We start from the raw sequence: 16362 nt of genomic DNA, 5'->3' as shown, positions 1-16362 counted from the left end.
ACAACAAAGCTTAAATTGAGATGCCTAGTCGCCCACTACTGCTTCAAATTCCAGGGTTACAAATCTTAGCGCCATTGGACAACTACAGGCGAAGAACGGTCTGGTAGTGCAACGTAGCAATAAACATCACTAACATCATCTTTATTAACTATGTTCAAATACATTGTACCACAGACATTCCTGTGAGTGTGGGGAAACACAAAAACACAAGCTGAAAATGAACAAGAAACTTGAAACCACATCTCTCTGCCTAATCTCAAATACAGAATCTAGTTCCGGGATCTCCCCACGCCTTCATCACTTTCAATCCTAAACTTTCATTATTGCCAAAGAATGTTTTACCTGGTTCGATCTATTCACTTCAAATAAATGCACTATTGAACCAGAGGAGGCCCATCAAGGTGAAACATATGAAGTTCAAAGATTTAAGCCACCCTCTTTGGATCACGTGCTGCTGCAAGATGGTCCTACAAGGCAGAAAAGCTGCATTTAGTACCAAACACTGATCTATATATAATTGACCTGAAACACATTAAAATTGCAAATCCCATTCATGGTAAAATCCATAATACAGTATCCGGAAAAAACTGGAAATTGTTGCAGAGAAGCAAGATTAATGCCTTTTCAGGAACAATACATCATGCGTCATTTAACATATATAACACATAATCCCCTTTATAGTCACTTTTCAGCCTTTTTTGCTACTCATAAAAAGGTAAATTTACTGGTCAGGTGGGTTTCAGGTACCTTGATACTAAATTTGAATTGACCCACAAATAAAATTTAACTTAGAAACTAGAAACCTCATACAAATATCTGTATAACAATGTTGACATATAAAAAAAGAAACCATGCCTCAAGTATATCAATTCTAGTCTCCCTGGATCACTTCCGATCTCACAGCTCCTATACTCGATCATCGGAATTCATTGTTAGTTTGCTACAGGTAGAAGGGCTTTTACAGTGTGGTGTGGGTTTCTAAAATTTCCTAGCCTGGCCTTGATGTGAATGGGTTTGTTTGTGTTCTTTAGGTGTAAATTTAGAGGGATCATGTTGATGAATCCTTTCCTTTAATTCATTGTGGTGGAGAAAATGTGAAGAATCGGGGTTCTTGACGCGTGAAAGATATCATGGAATAGATCCCTTTTGGGGAATTTATTTGACACGAAATGAATTGCTTATAGGACATGCAATGATAAATAATTGGAATATTAAATATTTTTTACTACTTAATCTAATTCTTACAGATTGAAATTCTATAGAGCAAATCACTAATTTGGTGATAATGGTGTGCAAAATTGCCTTGTCTAATACCATCTAGCAACAACTGTCTTAAACATGGGAAAACTGATCCAACAGGGTCAACTTTAAATTCACCCCAATTTTTGATATGGTGAAAATTCTCAATAAACTGAAACTGACTCGAACACTAATTTGCACCAAAGTCATTTTGCTCTGGGTAACATCTATAATGCTTGAAGAAGGTAAGCAACTAAACATGAAGACAGGATTTAAACATGCGTCCCCAGCATTGTGCCAAACTAGGCTTTAAAACCATGCTTCATAACGTCTACAAACCAAATCCCAACTCCCAACAGCCACCCACCTGGTCCTCTTTCTTTCGTCTCTCTGCTCACCCATAACTGTCCTACTACATGCCATTGAAAGCTCAACATTGTCACAAGCAAAATGAAAAGGGGTATTTCATGAATCAGACATAATGCACATGCCCATATTAACTAATTTAGCAAAGGCATCAAGAAGGTCGCACCCAGGCAAACCTGAGGTGGACCACATCACAAGATGTGCCCTGTTTGACAGTTAGAATACCAAAAAAAAGAAAAAAAAAATAAAAATAAAAAAATTCAAGGTATTGCACCGACAAGGCATTGATGTTCACTTAATGACAACTTCAAACCAATTCCCGTATCCCTCCCCTGACCTGCCCCCTCCACGCGCCGCCCCCCCCCCCACCCCAACCACCCGAAAAAAAAAAAAAAAATAAATAAATAAATAAACACTACTTCTTCCCATTCTTTTCTCTCACCATTTCACTATGAGCCACTAAACTCTCAAAATAATCACAGCAAAGAAGAAGAAAGGGAAATAGTAAGCATTTTAAAGGCCAAGCAAACATTCTGATATAAGCTTTCCTCCGGAATTTAATCACGATAATAAAACATTCTGAAAGAAAAGGACAGAAAGCTATAGTCTTATAATGGCCATTTACCACTATCTTCGAGAAGCCACAACTCATACACATGAAGAAAGAGAATTTATATCAAAAACAGAGCCATCAATGCCAGAACTCGAACTCACCGAAATAAAATCAAATGCTCTGGTTTCCTCTTTCTTTGAGTTGTTCATCAATGAACTAGGAGCTTGATTTGGATAATTTGATTGCAAAATATCCGGAAAGGCTGAAGAATATCCACCTCCATTAGCACCAAGAACATTACTAACTCCAGGATTTTGTGCATTGAGGTTACTTAAGTGTTGGAAGTTGGACATTGTAGCCAGAAATTGCTGATGCGCAAGAAAATTCCCCATGGCACCATAATTTACAGGCTGCGTACGAAATGCAGGATTCAACATAATGCCAGGAGGAATATTATATGTCATAGTACCAGAAGGAAATATTGAATTTGCATTCATTGTGGTCGCTTGAGAACCAAGTATGCTAGTTAAAGCATCATTTGAGAGCTGATGTCCAGAATGATTACTTGGATCTGCAAAGATACTTTCTGGGAGCACCACAGATGTGGTTCCTGGTTGATTCATCTTTGGGACATTTTCATTAATGGACATACCAGCCATTAAATCATTAACATCCATTTTACAATTTCCTTGCTCCTGGGTCAGTTCAGCATTCGACCCAAAAATATCGAATGGCTCTGTTCCATTTTTATTTGTTGGCATATGATTCTCATTAGTGCCTGGTTTACTGTCAACAGTCATCCCAGAAAAGAGATCATCTGCATGTTCTCTACTCTCATTAGTGTGGAATGAAACATCTGCAAAGGGATCATCATCATTTTTTTGTTCTCTGGAGTTCCCACCATCATAACTATCTCCAAATAGGTCATCAATTAAATTTGTTGTGGGCATTGTCAGATTTGCCGTCTTCTCATCAATTGGCTCCTTTATAGAATCATTTGTTTCAAAGAAATCATTTGAATCTCCCGTGTCTATTAAGTCAGGCATCTGAACAGAAGCGGTCTCAGCCTTAACTGACTTTTCTGAATTTCCCATAAAGGGACCTGTCCGTTCCCCACCCAAAAGGCTCAATACCTGTTCATCAAAGGCAAAACTTTTATAGCCACATAATGTAACCTTGTGAATTTTAAAAGAATCTCTATGTGATCTATATCAGTTTGTCCCATATTAATATCTTCTGAATTATCAAAAAGCGAACACACGGACCAGCTAATAAGATAAAAATAATGTTATTCTAGTAAGGGGCAAGGCAAAAAAGAAGTAAACAAAATAAAGAAAATCTAACCTTATTTTTCAAATTAAAGGATTTGGCTAAAAGTTAAAATGAGTTATTTAATTATCAACTAGTGTAGACCACCCAAATTAGTACTAGATTATTAGTCATGTGGGCTTAATGATGTTATTCTAATAAGGAGCAACACTATGATCTAAACATTCCCAAAAGAAGCTGAAAGATTGAAGTTCCGTGGCAGGAATCCCTCTAGCAATGTCCAATGACTTAGGCATCAAAGATGTCCAGTTGCTTTACTATTAATAATTCAGTCCTTGAACCAATGATTACAGTGATGATTGCTATAACAGTTGAGAAGCAAGCCTAGCATATAAGTTTTTAACAACTTATCACATCCAGAAATTAACCACAGCATCCCCTGTGGTGGGAAAAAGCAGAGCAAATTAGGTAAGTAAAAGCAGAACCTGATACATATTCATGAGAAATACTTACCTTCGTAGACTTTTCCCTTAGAGAAGATTGAGGAGACTCAGTACATCTGACAACAGTATCCTTATTTTCACAGAAGTATGAAGTTACAATTGAAAAATGCTCATCATCCCTTTTCCTCAGTATTGACTCAAGCACACACACAGCTTTCATGCAAACCTGGAAAACAATAATCCCCATGAAAATTTAAGAAAATAATATCCACAATATAAATGTAACATAAGCTGTTGATAACCTATTTTTCTCTCTTTTTCTAAACCAACAAACAAGATAACAAAATACGATACACAAATGATGAGCAACGGTATGCCAAAACAAAATTTCTAACTAGTAGGAAGAAAGGTAATTAAATTTGTGCATTTGAAAGAGGACGAGAGGAGGAATTTTGCATTATTAATAGAATAACAAAAGGATCATGCCTGCCACACAGGAGACTGGAGCTTAGATTCAAGGGCATGACTTAGGGCACGTGCATCCAACTTTGCTGCCTCTAATAGAAAAACTTGAATGGCATCACGGGTGGGTTGTAGACGTATGCCACCAGATGTTACAATAGTCTCCAATAATCTCTCCTCACGAGTCTTACTCTCTGTATAACTTGAACTGGAGCCCCCATTTTTTGTCTCAGCATTTGAGACCCTAATGTCCTGGCCCCAAGGTCCGCTAGTTGCATTCTTCAAAACTCCAAAACTACCCTGAGTTTCATTGCGTAACTGAACTGGTTCATATCTATCTGCGTGATCATTTTCTATGGTCAATGACCTACGAAGATTAGGACCTTTGTAGCTTCCATTGTCATTCTTTCGTAATGAATGGCCTTGTGTGAAGTTACTAAGTCCCTGCTTAATAGATGCACTTCCAATACCAACTACCTCACTAAGAAACGATTTCCTATCTTCTGATGGCATTTCAAAATTTGTATTCCCAAATCCTTGTATCCGTTCGTTAAGATCTTCAGTAGTTGTTGGCTTATTCTCCTCTGAAAAAATAGCAGAGATAGCCTCATGAGCAGTGTCCCTCACAGCCTTATTAAGGGCATCCCCCTTCAAAGGATCTGTCTGACCCCTGTAATGAAATAATTGGCGTACAGCAGCTGAATGTCTTTGCATTTCCCTCCTGAACTCCACACCTGACTTGCCCACAGCATATTTTATCAACCTCAGAGCCTGCACAGAATTCAAGTACATTAATTAGTCTGCAATTGCAGAAGTAATGATATTAATTCCAATTTATGTTACCACTTACTAACAATAAAGTGCATTTAAAAAACGATACAAACTTTGAATCTTATTAGAAACAACACTCTCCACTCAACTGACTCTGAGAACCTTCATAATTCCCAATAGTAAAAGGCAAAAACATGAAAACATAACTTTCAGCATATATAATATATATTTCCCAACATGTCCAGCACCAGAAGGCGCAAATCACTGTACCTCCAATCAAATTGCTAGAACCCAAGTCCACCAGACATTCCTAATCCTACCACAATAGCAACAATTTGAAGGATCCAAAATCTTATCTTTCTGCCCATTATCAGAAACAAAAGTTTTCGCCTAAATTATCATTCAAAATAACTTAAAAATCTGATTTAAATTCTTGGTAAATCTATTAAAGTTTCACTAAAAACCTGAAAAATAGACATCAATGCATAATTTCGAATAAATCCATCCTAAAACAGCATAATATTAACAATCAGAATACGAAAACCAACATACCTTTTGTTTAACAATGGGGCTCTTATGTTCAAGCCGCTTCAAGATAAATTCTGATACCTCTTTAACGATACTGACATGAGAAGACCGCAAGAGCTCGCAAATCTCTTCCAATTTGTAAACAGGCGTTACCTTGTCTTCCTGGGAGGTTACAGTATCGACCATCTTCGATCTCCAGTACGACTCCACCGCTCTCCTACTCGAATCCATATCTCCAAATCCCCTTTTAATCTAAACAACAACCCTTGATTTCCACAATCAATTTATTATCTCCTAATCAATATGATCAAATTCACAAACTTTCAACTTCTTTCCTTCATGAAAAGTCAAAAGAGCTTTAAACTAAAGAAAAATAATCGAAATCCGCGGACAAATTGAGATTGCGATGGCAAAAGATTCGAAGAACGGAGATCGAATTTCAATATGAAGATTAATTATGCGCCATTCAATTGGATCGAACCAAATCCCCTGAAAAATGGATTAGGCGTGGAGTGTGCGGGGGGTTTGGAGAAGATTGAAATGAGGGTTTTTGATTTTTAGAGTTCCTTTCTTTTTTTTTTTTTTTGAAAACTTGATTTTTAGAGTTCTTTGGATTGAAGAAATGTGGAAGGGTATTGCGTAAAGAGACAGGCTTCAGAATCAAGAAAGGAAACAGGTCAGCAGGTGAGTGCGTGCCTCGCCGACGTCGTGTGCGGTTTGTGTTGGTGCTTTTAGGCTGCGCTACCTGCGCACGTTAGTATGCACCCGTCGTTACTGATTTTTTTTTTCTTTTTTGAGTTTTGGTATACGCCAAACCCTTTATTGTACAAATTGAAAATGAAAAAAATAATAAAAAAGTCCAAAGTTTTTTTTTTTTTTTCATGCGAAGTGAAATAACTCTTCGTTTCTCAAATTATAATAAATATAAAATTATAGCCGTACTCTTAAATATCCAGTGAATTTATAAAGTATTTAATTTTATTTATAAATCAATTAAATTTATAAAAATTATTTAAAATAAATTAAAAATTATAAATAAGATATTTTTACTTAAAATTTATTTATTTATTTATTTTAAAATTATATTTTAATAAATTAAAAAATTATATTATTTTAATAATTTTTTTAAATATCAATATTATTTCTATTTTAATGATACTTAACGATATATATATATTTTTTATCATTTTAACAAGATTAAAGATCATTTTAACTTTTAAAGTATTTTTAAATAGTTAATTAAACCCCTAAACAGAATTTGAGGTTAATTGGACCCCCCCATATTTTTAAATAGGCTATATAAGCCCAAAGTTAACAGAGTTTATCTCCCATTAAATTTAATCATACAAGTCTCACCAATCACTATTTAATCACCACTCCACAAAACAAAGTTCACTTTTGCATTTCTTCGAACGCCGTGTGTGCAAGCTCATTCCCTCCTCCACCGCAGCAATAATCTGTTTTTTGAACACTAAAACAAGCTGCAAATTGCTCATGCAAATGTTCTTAAATGCAATACATATTTCTCGGTTCAATTAGAAAATATTTTTCCCTAAACAAATAACTCTTTATACATGCAGTTAATAGTAGCAACTGTGCCAATCAAGTTCACCAGATTATATGCCTTCGCGTAAAGTGGAATAGAAACAAGCTATTTATCATATCATATGCATGTTCAAGTTACCTCCAGCACCCATAAAATTGCAAGCTAATAACTTTTACAAAGAACGTAAGGCATGACCAAGTAATTAAATAATCATTTATCATTATACAGTCATTATATGTATGGTTTACATGATAATCCAAAAGTGAATTAAGAGAAAAGAAATAACACAAAGTAAAATAAATAAGAATTGGTTTAAAATCCAATTATGTTGTTGATTCAATTAACAACCACATAATGCTAAAATATACGCAACTTAACTCAACTCAACTAAGTCTTTATTCCAAAAATTTAGGGTCGGCTATACGGATTCGCTTTCTCCACTCTAAACGATTTTTGGTTAACTCATTCATAAGTTAAAACCTATCATTGAAATTGAGTTGCAAAAGTTTCAAGTTGATTTGGAGCTTTAAAAATTCTTTATTGCTATGCAGACCTTGCAGAGAAGTCTTCCCAGCTTACGCTGCATACACTAGCAATAGAAAATCAGCAATTGTTTCAAGGATCAGCTTGCATCTCCCAACAGCTGTGGCAATCGACCTAACCCATTGAGCCATAAAAGCTGGATTTGTGCCTGACATAGCTTGCAAGCAACTTGCCCTCAAGCTTGTATCCATTCCAATAAGAATAAGAAAGTGGAAGCATAGTCAATGGCGTAGAGATCAGAAGATGTGGAGATGAACATGGAAGGGATTGTTCTGGAGACCCAATTTGAGAATACAGGTGTGAACTTGGATAAGGACAATGGCGCAAATGAGTATGATCTAACATAGTTAAATAGCCGTTTGAGTCACAAGACACAAATTTGGGTCCAATTGCATTATTTTCAATACTTTTGGGGCTTATATACAATTCAACTCAATTCAACTAAGTTTTGGAGTCGGCGCTTTTTCCACTTTAAACGATTTTGGGTTAAATTCTCATAAATGTGTAATGCTTCTAGGTCATGTTGTACTACTTTCCTCCAAGTCAATTTAGGTCTACCCTTTTTTTCTTTCTATCCTTTAACCTAATGTGCTCTACTTGTCTAACTGGAGCCTCTGTATGTCTATGCTTCACATGACCAAACCACCTCAATCTGCCTTCTCTCAACTTATCCTCAATTGGCACCATTCCTACCTTTTCTCTAATACTCTCATTACGGACTTTATCTAGTCTACTATGACCACTCATCCACCTTAACATTCTCATCTCTACAACTCTTATCTTAGACACATACAATTCCTTCAGTGCCCAACAGTCACTACCATATAACACAGCCGGTCATATGGCTATACGGTAAAATTTTCCTTTCAACTTATTGGGAATCTCGCGATAACATAGAACTCCCGTGGCATGTCTCCACTTCAACCATCCGGCTTTAATCCTATGACTAACATTCTCATCGCACCCCCCATCTACTTGAAGTACTAAGCCGAGATATTTAAAGTGATTACTTTGGGACAGTATCACTCCATCAAAACTAACTCCTTCCCTGAATTTGCAATGCATATATTCTGTTTTCGTTCTATTTAACTTAAAGCCCTTTAACTCTAGAGTACTTCTCCAAAGCTTTAACTTTCTATTGACTCCTTCTCGCGTTTCATCTATATCATCCGCAAACATCATGCACCAAGGAATACTCTCTTGTATATGTTTCGTCAATTCATCTAAAACTAATGTAAAAAGGTAAGGGCTTATAGCTGATCTTTGGTGTAATACAATTGAGATTAGAAAATCTCTTGTGTCCCCTCCCATTGTACGCACAATAGTAGTTGCTCCTTAATACATATCTTTTGTACGTACCTAATACATACCATTTTTTATTCTAACACACTCCATAAAACATCTCTTGGAACACTATCATAAACTTTCTCCAAATCAATAAAAACCATGTGTAGATCTTTCTTCACATCTCTATATTTCTTCATCAAGCTTCTAATAAGAAATATCGCTTCCATAGTTGAACGACTGGGCATGAAGCCAAATTGATTGAGAGAGATAGAAGTATCATAACGTAGTCGATGCTCCACAACTTTGTAGTATGGCTCATGAGTTTAATTCCCCTATAGTTCGAGCAACTCTATATGTCTCCCTTATTTTTAAAAATAGGTATTAAAATATTCTTTTTCCACTCATCATGCATTTTCTTTAAGTTTAAAATCTTATTAAATAATTTAGTTAACTATGCCACTCTCATATCTCCCAAACACTTACACACTTCAATTGGTATTCCATCGGGTCCACAGGCTTTACCCACTTTCATTCTCTTAATCCTTCTAGTATAATTCACATTCTTTTTTATTATTTTATAGTCTATATTCATACTATTACCATTTTGACTATTATTAAAGAGATTATTAAAATAATTTCTCCATTCTTCTTTAATATCCTTATCTTTCATCAATACTTTTGGAGCTTATATAGCTTATTTAAAAATATAAAGGGCCCAATTAACTCCAAATTTTGTTAAGGGGCTTAATTGACTATTTGAAAATACTTCAAATTTTGTTAAGGGGCTTAATGGACTATTTAAAAATACTTCGGGAATTAAAATAAGCCTTTCACCTTTTAACAAATTAAATTACTTTTAAACACTTGTCCATTTACTAAATAATTAATTACTTATTTTTAAATTAACTTATAAGTTAAAAAATATATTTTACTTAAAAAATAAAAGTAAGTAATTAAGCCAAATACCCTCCCAGCCATTTAGTGTTTCAATATTAATGGCTACCCATTAATTAAATGAATTCAACCATGCATATTAATTTGAACAGAAATTCTAACTTTCACTTTCTCACCACTTTCACCCTGTACATGCAATGTTTGGATTATTTTTCTTATAAATTGGTCAAAACTAAAAGTTGTAAATAAATTAATAGAAAACAAACTGGCCAAATATGAATATATCCAATAAATTAATCAAGAAACTTCACTCACAGTATCTGCAACATCATCTAATTCATCAACTATCATCTCATTTTTGAAAAGCAATTTAAGGTATGGAAGTACTTCAGGAAGCACAGGCAAATCTGCTATGTTAATACTCATCATATCAAATGCAATGCAGGTTTTGTGCATGTGTGTCTCATCAAAAACAGGTATTTTTGGGTATCTCTGGCTGAAGTGGGTCAGGATGATACGATATACACCAGCAGAGTCTCCTACTTCTATGGCTTCCTTTGTTGTGCTGTGGTTTCTAGCTACAGCTTCTTCTACCAAGTCATCCTCAAAAGTCGCCTGCAAGACACCCAAAAACATTCAATCGCACTACCTTATTTTCTTTCCCCTGAACAATATTTCTAGTTCATGCTCTCTCTCTCTCTCTCTCTCTCTCTCTCTCTCTCTCTCTCCATATGTGTATAGCACTCCACCAAGCTGAATAGGCCAACTAGACCTTTAAAGAATATGTCTTTTTAACTATATTCACTTGGAATATATGTTAATGCATGACTTTAAAGTGGCGATTATATGACCACTGAATCAGAAACATATTCTGACATCTGACTTGAAGTTTCTTAATGTATATGCAAGCAGGGCTCCATCAGAGAGAAAACCCACACAATGAAAGCTTTGTTGTCACCATTTACCAGTTGCAGATCGATGTACAACTCAAACCAATAGAATTTTAAGATATTGCACGAGCTTTCTCAAAAAGATGACTAATTAAATACAATAGAATTTCATTACTTGCCTCGTGTATAAGGACTGTTGCTCCACGAGATGCTTCTACCAGTTCTGGACAGGGCCTAGTGTCACCCGAGTACCCAATCTTCCACCCTGGTATCATTTTTCCAACAGAATTGATTCTTTCTGCTGCCTTTAGCACAATGCCAAATGCCTGAGGACAATGCACAACAGGGAAACTAATCAATGCCTCCAATCCTGCTTCATTAAGCACTTTCTTCAAACCCTTAAGAACTGCAAAATTCATGGCATTGTCAACTGGATTGCCTGGTCTCTTCCAATAGCTCTGCATACGGCTACCTCTGGCAAACAGAGTTGACTCAGTATTCATTGCAGGTTTGTTTACATCCTCAAGATTATTTGGACTTCCTGAAGCTGAGTGATGCTTATACTCACTATTTCCCTCAGAAGCTTCCCAGGAAGCTAGAGAAGTACTCCTACAATCAAGGAACTGCATATCTAGGTCCTCCAGTCTTTGATATGCATCTAGAAATCTCTTAAGCTGCCTTGGCCCAATAACAGCTAATGGCTCATGGGCCACGCCCTTCAACAAATCACGTCGCAGAGCAAGTATCCTCGCTAATCCTGTATGGTGATCAGCATGAATATGAGAAATCCAAATACACTTCAGATTTCTTACAACCAAATCAGCACCCTCCACACCAAACCTGTTTTCAGTTGCCAATCATTACACTTCTAAAGGGAACAATAATGCTGATAATAAGAACAGCATTTTCATCATAGTTTTGAATTACATTACCTTCTTTTCAGTTGTCCAAGTGTTCCTTCCCCACAGTCTAGGAGCAAACCTCCTTTAGAGAAGAGATTAATATAGACAGAACTAACATTTCGGTACTTAGAAGGTTGGGATGAACCAGTCCCCAGAAGCACAATCTCCAGGTCATCTCTCCTTATGTCTTCCAAACAACTAGGAACAGCATATTTGTCTTGCACAAGGGTCATGTCTCCTTTCGTTTCTGCTGATCCAAGCAACAACTGACGAACATGTTGGGCAGCACCAACAATTTCTGGAATCTCTGTCACTAACTCTTGAATGACTGCTGAGGGAGCCATCAAACTTGGAATACTGGATTTATCCAATCCAAGATGAGCATGAGGACGTAAAGTGAACTGTTCAACATTAAGTTAGAAAAAAAAAAGTTATTTAATGGAAGTGTACATGCACATGCACCAAATTATGACATTCTAAAGTAATTGCAAAACATTTCATGATGTTGAACAGCCAAATGATAGCCTGGGAAATAGGAAAACAACCCAGACATTGGCATTAATGCATACTAAAGGAAAAAAAATAATTAATTAATATCTCCTCATGTATTGGAAAACCAAAAAAGGACTAAAAATTTCAGGAAAGGAGGATAATATTATTGAATTTCAGGGGGTTTATAACAGAAATAATGAAAGCAGCATTTGCATAAAAAATAACACATAATGATAGTTAACCACTCAATTAAGCTTGATAACGAAAGAAAATGACATATATCAAATTAGTAACATTGAATAAGGAAATAAAAATCAGTTCTGATGACACTTAGAGAAATATTTTATCATAAAGTTTCATAACAGGAAAGTCACAAGAGACACTCTGAGAAGAACAGGAAATATTTGATCAAGCAGAGAAGGTGATAAAAAAGGTGAATTTCATTCTCAAGTAGCTAGGCACTGAAAATGGTCAAAAAAAAAAGAAAAAAAAAAGGGACATTTTGCATACCTTAAGAAGATTTTCAGCTGATATGCTTTCAGGAAACTTTGAGACACAATCCTGATAGAAGGAAAAAAAATCAACACTTTAGTTGCCCTGAGCTTTCAAAAAATAGCCATCGCATCTAAAGAATCCAGAAATGCCCTCTGAGGATGTTCAACAAACCTTGCCTGAAAAACTGGAGTCTACTTTTGAGCTGTTAACCTGCTTAAGTGACCAAAAACCTGGAGCTGGAAAGAACTGAGGGCATAGGTAATTAAGCCTTGCAGCAATTCTGGCACTGGATTTAAGAATGGGAATTTCCACATTCTTCCTGCAAAGAACACAAGTACCCAAGGCTCCATCAAGTAAGACAAATACCATCATTCATTTGGAAGAAGAACAGATAGAAAGCCACTTACATTTCATGTCTAGCCATAATGTGCTGGGCTGAACCAAAATTCTTCATCCAGTTCTGGTAATTGGGACTGCTTATTACAGAAGGAGGACTTAAATGAATGATACAAGTCACCGTTTTCACATTCTCTGGTGAGCTAACCAAGTAATCTGCATAGTAACTATGAAGGGATTGTATCGACAATAATTCCTGCATGTGAGATTCTGTTGGGCAGTCAACAAGAAATACAATCGGACCAGGAATTGATGGACCCATTACATCACTTGGATGAACCTGCAAAATACAATAAACAAATGTTTCAACACTCAGATGGGTAACACTACAAGAGCAAAACCACAGGTTTTATTGACTTTAGAACCCACCACAATATTCTGGTGATCTGACTTCACCGATTTCCCTGATTGCAGTTCACCATATTTTGGCCCAGGTTTCAGACCAAGAGCTTTTGCTTTTTCAGGGTCAAACTTCCCCACAATATCAGGCAATTCACAAAGATATATCACAGACATATCACCAGGCTTTCCTGCAGATCCTTCTGAGCAGCTTGGTCGTAGGAGAATGGCTGATATTTTGACAACCTCATTGTCAACAAGGTTAATTGGATCTGTGAAGTTACTTGCACCAAGCTGAGCAGTGGCATCAGAACCAAAACTGGTTGTATGAACCATGGCAGCATGAGGAATGAAAGATTTCATTGCATCAACCAAATACTGAAGATCTGAAGGGCCCCATACGTTGACCTTCATGACAGCAAAAACTACACTTTTTAGTCGACAAGTAGCATCACAATTATCAATTTAGGAATAAATTATCAGGTAGATAGGATTAAAAAAAAAAAAATCAATTTGAGACTCACTGACATTCCTTCTTCCCCCATGCCAGCCAAAGTCAACAACAAACCTGTCAGGCAAAGTGAATATCCAGAAATTCACGGTTCTCACACTTATTTCACAACCATCCAAATATCAGTAAATAATTATGCTCAAAGACAACAAAACATCGCGATATTACAAGATTTTGTGGTTATAAGAAAAAAAATTGTAAGCATGACATCCTATTTAATCTATAAAGATACAAACCTGGAATGCCACCAGCTGTCTCTGAGCACACTCGAGAGAGAAATACATGACCTATCTGAAAAATGTTAACAGAGCCCAAATATTTGTTCCACATTAGGAAGAATCATTAGCATATGAATGTGGATGCATGAATGTGTGTGCATGTGTTTGTGTTTTTCTGTTTTAGAAAATATCTCACACCTTTGATAGCTTAATCTTATGCTCTGTGCAGAATCGCTGCAATCCCTGCATGAGGTAGTACCTAGATTAGTGAACAAAATAGATTTTGGTGTCCATTTACCATGCAGGATATATTGCAGACTTAAGCCCTTGATGGCAAGAACATCTACTATGAGAAATCGCCATATGAGGATGCTTGTCTTGTCAGTTTATTGCTTAAAGTATACAGGCATCACTAGTATGCTAGTTATAGAATTACCTGAAAGGGCTCAATTTTAGTATACAGGCATCACTAGTATGCTTAAACTTTCAACCATCTTCTAACTATAAAGTGTAAATCACAGAAAGACAAAAGAATCCAAAGCATAGAAGCTGTTCCTCTTTAATAACTATGATTAAGCCACGCATAATACAGATAAAATAAGTTCAATTTCTAACCCAACGAGTAAAAGAAGTATCCCGAATTACAGAAGGATGTCTAACATTACTACCACTGTATGATTACCTCACCAGCATTAAAAATGAATCTTTGCTTGTCAAAGAAGAACAAGATTGAAGGTGAAGTATCCTGAGTATCCATTCCAGTCCCCAGAATCTGGAAAACATAGGAATACAAACAATATCACGAAATTTGAAGCTATAACTAAATATATGCACTAGAAATTCAACAATCAACTTCAAATAACCAAATGCATACTAAAATTTGACATAAGGGATTTGGATTTAATTTTATTATAAATTATTGATAAATTGTGGATTTCAAATATTATCATTTCATTTCACTTATTAAGAACTTTTTAGAGTGGATTTGAAATAACACAATTTTATAAGAAAAAATTATTTCAAATCCACGTTCAAATAAGATGCCTAATATATAATCACGACTTTAATCAATTGAACAAAACATAAACGATTTATCAAATTCAAATCTCACATTTCAAATTCCACCATAAAAACACAAGTTAAATAAAATCAATTACAGTTCACTGACTAATGGAACGTATCCTGGAAAAATCTTTTTATCAAACCCATGAGCTGAAAAAAAGAACACCATCTCCTATACAAATACAAAAGTGCAGTAATTTTTTGGGGAAAATGAACGTTATGCACCTATCATTAAGAATTTCTCAGCCCAATTCTTCAATTACATTTCAAATGCAATTTGAAAATCAACAGGTTAAACAAATACAATTCAAATGCCAAATGCCCAATGCAACTGACATATGACTCTTATCTTCAATCGAATTCGTCTCTCTGAGACCTCTTAAGCCCAGAAACAGAAACAAGAACCATTTCCAACCAAAAAAATTAAAATTAAAATTACCTGCAAGTAAGAGATTGTATTGGTAGGATTAAGCTTCCGAACTTTCAACTGGAGATTCCTTTTGGGCTTATCACTTTTATCTCTGCCCTCAGCCTTTCTTTTATTAAACCCAAAAGTTTCATTACCACTCTCTTCCATTGGAAGACCTTTGTCCCTTTCTCTACTCTTGCTATTAGTCTCTCTACTAAAAGTACTATTACTTCTGCTTCTAAAATTACGAGACTGGTGGCTAGGCGTGGTAGGGTGTCGTCTAGAAGAAGAAGAAGAAGAAGAGAAGATGGTGAAGAGAGAGTAAGGCTTGGGTTTAGAGAAAGAGAAAGGCAGAAAGGGCTTTAGAGGAGAGAAGAGGAGGCGCAGATTTGAGGTTTGGAGCATTTGGGTGTTACGTGATCCCTTGTTAGTGGAAGATTTTGTAAGGGCGATTTTGCAAGGGCTTTAGATGGGTGGCAGGGAAAGAAAGAGGCAACCACGCATTGCGTGAATGTGTATACACACACACACACACACACACACACACACATATATATATATATATTAATTTCTTATAACATGTTATAAATTTATTAATAATAAAAAAATAAAAAGTGTTTAATTTAATTAGTCAATTTTATTTATTTATGAATAAAAAATTGTAAGTGGATTAATAATGTTTGAATTGATTTATATGTTGATAAAATTTCCTGTAAGTAAGAAAGGTGAAAAAGTAGATTATTGATA

The 16362-nt window shown here is 35.6% G+C and overlaps 3 protein-coding genes across 4 annotated transcripts in view; 1 reads left to right on the top strand and 2 right to left on the bottom strand.

Annotated features, from left to right (window-relative positions):
• Positions 1 to 16362, top strand: part of LOC110639941 (uncharacterized) — a 60002-nt gene that overhangs the window by 7620 nt on the left and 36020 nt on the right. The gene's annotated exons all lie outside the window — the stretch shown is intronic.
• On the bottom strand, positions 115 to 6306 carry LOC110639943 (protein MODIFIED TRANSPORT TO THE VACUOLE 1). The gene is made up of 5 exons (XM_021791074.2): positions 5656 to 6306; positions 4357 to 5103; positions 3941 to 4096; positions 2320 to 3291; positions 115 to 467 (listed from the first exon to the last, which is right to left on the bottom strand). The coding sequence occupies exons 1-5, from the start codon at positions 5860 to 5862 to the stop codon at positions 426 to 428; spliced, it is 2124 nt and encodes a 707-aa protein (XP_021646766.2). The 5' UTR covers positions 5863 to 6306; the 3' UTR covers positions 115 to 425.
• Positions 10168 to 16112, bottom strand: LOC110639945 (tRNAse Z TRZ4, mitochondrial). Of its 2 annotated transcripts, XM_058150073.1 has the most exons (12): positions 15646 to 16112; positions 14827 to 14916; positions 14343 to 14387; positions 14163 to 14217; positions 13940 to 13983; positions 13446 to 13823; positions 13088 to 13356; positions 12852 to 12999; positions 12696 to 12746; positions 11724 to 12094; positions 10971 to 11631; positions 10168 to 10516 (listed from the first exon to the last, which is right to left on the bottom strand). In XM_058150073.1, the coding sequence occupies exons 1-12, from the start codon at positions 16018 to 16020 to the stop codon at positions 10199 to 10201; spliced, it is 2805 nt and encodes a 934-aa protein (XP_058006056.1). In that variant the 5' UTR covers positions 16021 to 16112; the 3' UTR covers positions 10168 to 10198. The 2 variants fall into 2 exon arrangements, with proteins under 2 accessions (XP_058006056.1, XP_058006065.1); XM_058150082.1 differs by lacking the exon at positions 15646 to 16112 and having other exon boundaries at positions 14832 to 14916.

Source organism: Hevea brasiliensis, chromosome 1 (assembly GCF_030052815.1).
Source record: "Hevea brasiliensis isolate MT/VB/25A 57/8 chromosome 1, ASM3005281v1, whole genome shotgun sequence".
In the NCBI taxonomy this organism is placed as follows: domain Eukaryota; kingdom Viridiplantae; phylum Streptophyta; class Magnoliopsida; order Malpighiales; family Euphorbiaceae; genus Hevea; species Hevea brasiliensis.
This window is presented reverse-complemented; position numbering and strand designations above follow the sequence as displayed.

Excerpts from the sequence above, each read along its gene's own strand:
- LOC110639943 (XM_021791074.2), bottom strand. The coding sequence starts at position 5,862 with ATGGATTCGAGTAGGAGAGCGGTGGAGTCGTACTGGAGATCGAAGATG. Across the intron at positions 3,292-3,940 it reads TAAGGGAAAAGTCTACGAAG|GTATTGAGCCTTTTGGGTGG; the intron begins GTAAGTATTTCT and ends TTTGATGAACAG. Across the intron at positions 468-2,319 it reads GAGCATTTGATTTTATTTCG|GACCATCTTGCAGCAGCACG; the intron begins GTGAGTTCGAGT and ends TCTGCCTTGTAG.
- LOC110639945 (XM_058150073.1), bottom strand. The coding sequence starts at position 16,020 with ATGCTCCAAACCTCAAATCTGCGCCTCCTCTTCTCTCCTCTAAAGCCC. Across the intron at positions 13,984-14,162 it reads GACAGCTGGTGGCATTCCAG|GTTTGTTGTTGACTTTGGCT; the intron begins GTTTGTATCTTT and ends TTTGCCTGACAG. Across the intron at positions 11,632-11,723 it reads CTTGGACAACTGAAAAGAAG|GTTTGGTGTGGAGGGTGCTG; the intron begins GTAATGTAATTC and ends AACTGAAAACAG.